General features: G+C 45.8%; 1 protein-coding gene across 1 annotated transcript in view; it reads right to left on the bottom strand.

Moving 5' to 3' along the window:
* Positions 1 to 6,000, bottom strand: part of ABR (ABR activator of RhoGEF and GTPase) — a 144,708-nt gene that overhangs the window by 100,151 nt on the left and 38,557 nt on the right. The window contains exon 3 of the mRNA XM_044675598.1: positions 4,030 to 4,215. Within this exon, the coding sequence (XP_044531533.1) occupies positions 4,030 to 4,215 (186 nt within the window). The remainder of the gene's footprint in view (positions 1 to 4,029; positions 4,216 to 6,000) is intronic.

Below are 6,000 nucleotides of genomic sequence, written 5' to 3'. Positions count from 1 at the left end.
GGAGAGGAGAGGAGGGGAGGGGAGGGGAGGGGAGAGGAGAGGAGAGGAGGGGAGAGACACACAGCTGAGGCATCATCATCAGCGTGAAACCTTCAGAGATCTCCCTGACTGCTCGCATGCTACCTTGGATATTTATGCTCTTTGTGTTTATCCTGTATGTACACATACGTGTGCTGTTATCTCCCTCAACAGGATGGAATCTCCTTGTGTGCTACCTGACCCACAGTGGATACCTAATAGATGCTTGTTCCATGTTGCTATGCTTATTAAATCTGCAAAGTGCACTTCTCGAGTTATGGTACAAATGTTTTTCTCTCCCCATTTTCCAGGTAAGCAAACTGAGGCTCTGTGCCTGGAAGTGACCTTGCCCTGGTCATAGAAAGGTAGTTGGGAAATAGGCGGAGGACGTAGGTTCAAATCCCATCTATGTCTCATTCTGTCTTGGGTCAAGACACTTGGATTCTTTGGCTCTCAGTCCCCTCTCCTCCAGGAATTGTTTCCTTGTGGTCCCAGCCTCTGTCTTAGAAATGGGGCTCAGGAAAGGATTCATAATTAGTCTATGGATGGACCTGGACTTGGAGAATAATGGCTGCACCTGCCCTGAGCCCAGGACTCTCCTGGGGCAGCCCAGCACAGACACACATTCTTATCTTCATCTCATTGGAGGCCAGCTATAGTTCTTCCCTTAATTCTCGCCCCAATAAAGGGCGATGGGCTTTCTTGGTGTCAGAAGATCTGATTCTAGTCCAGGGAGAGCACTTACTAGTTGTGGGGCCTTGGACCAGTCACTGTCCCTCTCTTTGCCCTGGTTATCCCAACTCTAAGGCAGGAAGCCCCCTCAGTGAGATTTCAGTCCTCTGACTCCTGGACCAGGGCTCTCCTCAGTCCACCCCACTACCTCTGAAACCCTGGATAAATTGCAAAGTGCAAGGTAAAGGGGATTCCCTGGCCCCTCTCCTCTCCAGGCTTCCAACACTAGTTAGTAAAATAATAATAACCACTTGCATTTGAAAACAGTCCAATACAAAGTAGAGCAAAAGACTGACTTTGGTGTCCAAGGAGCTGGGTTCAGGTCACTTGGGCAAATTCCTTAATTTCTATGGACTTTAATATTCCCAAATGTAAAAGGAAGGGTTTGGAATAGATGACCCATAAAGCAGGGTGGCACACTGATTCTAGGGCAGCTAGGGAATGTCATGGTGCATAGGGTGCCAGGTCTAGTAAGGAACACTAAAATCCAGCCTCAGACATATATCAGTTGTGTGACCCTGGGCAAGTCACTTAATCCTGTTGGCCAAAGTTTTCTCATCTGTCAAATGGGCTGGAGAAGGAAATGGCAAACTGCTCTCGTATCTTTACCAAGAAAGGCCCAAACAGGGTTACAGAGAGTCAGACAGGACTGATTCTGGAGTCAGAAGGCTTTGTTTTCAAATCCTACCTCTTCTATTACCAACTATGTGACCCTGGATGAACTTCTTCATCTTCCCTTCACCTGTTTCCTCATCTATAAAATGAGAGGGTTGAATTAGATGGCTTCTGAGAGGTCCCTTCTGAACTTAGGGGGAGTTATGTGATCTTGGGCACAATACTGATTCTAAGACAGAAGGTAAAGATTTAAAAAATAAAATAAATACAGAGATTTAGGAGGAGGAGTTGGGAAAGAAGGCTAGGCTAAATGGATTAGAGTGAAAGTCTGACTTCTACATCCAATAAGAACTATATTTATGAAGATCCAACAGGATCCCCGATCCTGGGTCAATGCTAACGTTGTCTCTAAATCGTTTCATCTCCTTGGACCTCAGTTTCCTCATCTGTAAAAAGACAGAATCTCCGTGGCCAAGATTAACAAGGGACACATTCTTTACATGTGGAAGGGGGCTTGAGGGGGTTTCCCATTCCAAAGCCTTTTCCAGGAACCTCCTCCAGCCCCCCCAAATCACATACTCCCCAAGGCTGCCAGTCCCTCCAGGCTGGGTACCAGCCAGAGTCATTAAGCATTCTGGGGGTGGTGGTTGCCTGGAAACAGCAGCTTAGCACTGGGTGATCTAATAAAGCAAATAGCTGAGATGCTAATTCCCTTTTTCCGGGTAATGAATAATCAAATCTCTAAAGCCAGCCTCCCTCCCTCCCTGCCACCCTCAGAAGGCAGACTCCTTCAAAGGCTTCGGGCAGAGTCAGGCTGGCTCTGTTTCTATCCCTCCATCTTTTAGTTCCCAACCAGGCCAGGCCTAACTTAGAGACCCCAAAACAGAGCCATTCCTGATTGCCTCCACAGATGAACCCAGCTAGTCTGGGGCTGCCAGTGGCCCAGGAGAGGAAATGAACTTGACAAACTCTTCTCACCTGCCCACGTGGCATCATTCCTCTCTCCCTCCAGCACTGGAAAGCAGTCATTCAATCCAGTCCATTTAGACTAGCCTCCTTTCCCATCTCTTCCCACCAGAAATGGCTGATGCCCTTTCCCTGGAGATGAGACCATGAATAACTGCTGGAAAGGATTCCAGAAACCTCATTCTCCAAACCCCTCTTCAAGCAGTCAAGGAACCAAGGCTCAGAGAGCCACAGGGCTTGCCCACCATCACCCAGGTAGGGTGAGAGGCAGGACCCAGGTCTTCCAGATGTTCAGGTTCAACACTTTCCTTTTCTCAGAAAGGATGGCTCATTTTGCCTAGAATTATAAAAGTTTGCAGTTGAAAGGGACTTCCTACCTATTCTGCGTTAATTTTTCTAAACAGGTGGTTCCTCTCACTCCCACTTTGATCACAAGAAGACCTGTGTTTAAGTCTCTCCTCTGACACACATTGGCTAAGTGACCTAGGTAAGTCACTTAACTTTTGTGGGCACCCAGCAAGGCTCTAATATTTTAAGTTTCAAGATAGTGGTTGATCTGCATTGCTGTAAAAATTAAATCACAAATTTAGTTAAAAAAAAAAAAAAAACAATGACCTTCCTTGGCAAAGTGGTGCAGTAGAATTTTAAGTCAGAGACCCTGGATTCAAATTCTCCTTCTATCACTTAACTATCCCAGCTTGTTCTTGGTTTGAGGGCACTCCACGTCTATCTGTAGGTAGCAGAAATCCTGTTCCCCTGCTACTTTTCCCCATTCAATATTACCGCTCAGGACAAACTGGGGACAAATGCAGTTTCTTGGGGCTCTCCTTCCTCTCCAGTATCCTGATCCTTCTGGCTGCTAAGAGTCTTGCAGTCGCTGCTGGCTATCATTTGGTTCCTTGAAAAGGTCAGAACTTGTGTCTCTGTGATTCTGTCTGTCTGTCTCTCTGTGGTCTTCTCCTCTCCCTGTCTCTCCACCCTCCCACCCTCCACACCCCCCAACTTAGACACTAAGGAAAAAGAGGCAAGAAGAGGGTCATGGTAAGTCTAGAAGGCCATTAAGGAAGCATAAACCCCAGTAGGAGATGCAGAAGGACTGCTGGGGCTGTAGAACATGACAGGAAAAGGAGGCAAGAAGAGGCTAGTCTTAGGACTTTAAAGAAGCAATGGTACACTAGACAAAAAGCTAGTCTCAGTCAGAAAGACCTGAGCTCAAATTCTGCCTCTGACACAAACTGGCTCTGTGATCCTATCATTAACTCTCCTTATGATAGTAGGAAAATCACTTAAAGCTTTCAGGCCTTCGTTTCCTCATCTGTAAAATGAGATGGCCCAGAGGGAAGACACTTCCAGTCCTAAATCTTAGGATACTTGTGACAAAAGGGAGGCTTTTCCCCCAGGGGCTGGGAAACAAAAAACTAAACTGAAGGGGGGCTGGGAATTTTGGAGGGGTACTAGCCCTTTGGGGATCTTTTTTCCCCTGAAAACTACTGGTTTGTGCTGGCATCCCTGTTGTCCTGACTGTATCCACGAACACTCATCTACCCAAAGCTTGGTGGTAGATGGTCATCTGAGTCCTAAAAATTTACCAGCCTAGAAGGAGACCCAGATCCTAGAGGGGGGCTGCTTTATCTCCTCCACTGGGTAACAGAGTGTGGAGTCTGCCAAGGAGGGAAAAAGGAAGGCTCAGGGACTTACCAGTTTTTGGAAGAGGTGGCCCAAGGTGACCTGGCTGTCCCACTGCTGTACTTTGGGGCAGAGGTTATCATAGAATTCCTTGTGGATCTCATAGATGTCCTGAATTTTGTAGAAGATGGTCTCAATCTGCTGGATGGTGAGCACAGGCTGGGAGGTGGTGGCTGTGGCCTTGAGTGGCTTCATGGGCTGTTGAGCAAGAAGGGAAAGAAAACAGGCTGGAGTGAGAAAACTCAGGGGAACCAAAAAGTCAGCCAAGAAAGTGGGGAGCGCTCGGAGTAAGAGGAGACCTGCATTCAGATGTCAAACTCCTTAAACTCTGAGCCTCAGTTTACTCATCCATAAAATGAGGACAAGTATGCTTATACTATCTACTTCATGGGGACAATGCAAAGAAAATATACAATAAGTTTTAAATATATTAATGTGTCAAGGACCTGTGGGAATTCTAAATAAAATAATAATAATAATAATAATGAATTTCAGTGGGAATTCTACATAATAATAATAATAATATATTATATTTCAGCGGGAATTCTACCCAATAATTATTTTAATATATTAATACAACATATATTATACAACATATATGTACACTATATTATGTAATTATATTAATTTGCATAACACATTACACAATAACATTAATGTGTATCATATATTATGTAATAATATATTAATATACATTATATATTGTGTAATGAGACATTAATATGTATATTATCATATGATAGAATAATAATATAATTTTAATGGCAGCTTGGTGGTTCAGTGGTTTGAGAGCCAGATCTGGAGATGTGAGTTCCTGGATTCAAATCTGGCTTCAGATACTTCTTAGCTGTGTGACCCTGGGCAAGTCACTTAACCCCAGCCATGCCACTCTTTTGCCTTGGAACCGACACCTGGCATCAATTCTAAGGCAGAAAGTAAGGGTTTAAAAAAATAATAGCCATCATTTATGTAGCATTTTAAGGTTTGAAAAATGTTTTACAAATATTATTTCATCTGATCCTAAGAATCTCCCTGGAAGACAGATACAATTTTTGTTGTTCAGCCATTTTTCAGTCATGTCTGACTCTTTAGGACCCTATGTGGGGGTTTTCTTAGCAAAGATACTAGAGTGGTTTACCATTTCTTTTTCTAGTTCATTTGACAGATGAGGAAACTGAGGCAAACAAGGTTAAGTGGCTTGTCCAGGATCAAACACAGCGAGGAAGTGTCTGAGGCCATATTTGAACCCAAGACTTCCCATCTCTAGGCCTAGCTCTCAATCCACTGAGCCACCCAGCTGTCCCAGTTTTTTTTTTTAAATAACCAAGACTCAGCTATAGGAGAAACCCAGGATCAGTAAGTTCCACCCGCTAATGAAGATCAGCCCCTCCTTAGCAGCTTCTAATCTTCAGAATTACCTGGCATCAGGGAGAGATTTAATTGAGGAACTTTTCTAGGATCACAGAGGCAGGACTTGAACACAGGCCTTGTGAGCTCTAAACCACCCATCAGCAGGCCTTGTTGCCTTTCCTATAAATGGGAATTATTATTAGCCTCCATCCCCACAGGGAGAGGAGGGGTTGGCTGGGAGGGTGGGGGGATACCCCTCGCCAAGATCCTGCCCAGACGAGGGCCCGGGGCTGGCACTGTACCCATTCCATAGGGCCTGGAGCCTGAGTTATACTAGGGTGCGGCTGCCACAGGTCCCAACAGGCCATGCTCGGCTCACATGGCCAAGAGACCCAACATGCTGGGACCTGCCGGATCCTGGGAGAGAGGCCAGGGCAGGGCATCGGCCGCCTCCATCTGGAAGGCAGCCCGCACACAAGCTGTAGGCATTGGGCAGTGCCCCGCGAGGCATGTGGTAATGGGTTGTTTGCTTTTTCTAACAGGGTCCACACCTTCCTCTGGGGAGGACCTCACCCAGCATTTCATGAAGTCCCTTCCCCTCCCACTTCCTCCCTCTGAACCCAGCCTCCCTTT

The sequence above is a fragment of the Gracilinanus agilis genome, chromosome 4 (genome assembly GCF_016433145.1).
Source record: "Gracilinanus agilis isolate LMUSP501 chromosome 4, AgileGrace, whole genome shotgun sequence".
In the NCBI taxonomy this organism is placed as follows: Eukaryota; Metazoa; Chordata; class Mammalia; order Didelphimorphia; family Didelphidae; genus Gracilinanus; species Gracilinanus agilis.
The sequence above is the reverse complement of the archived record's forward strand: the minus strand, read 5'-3'. Positions and strand labels throughout refer to the sequence as shown.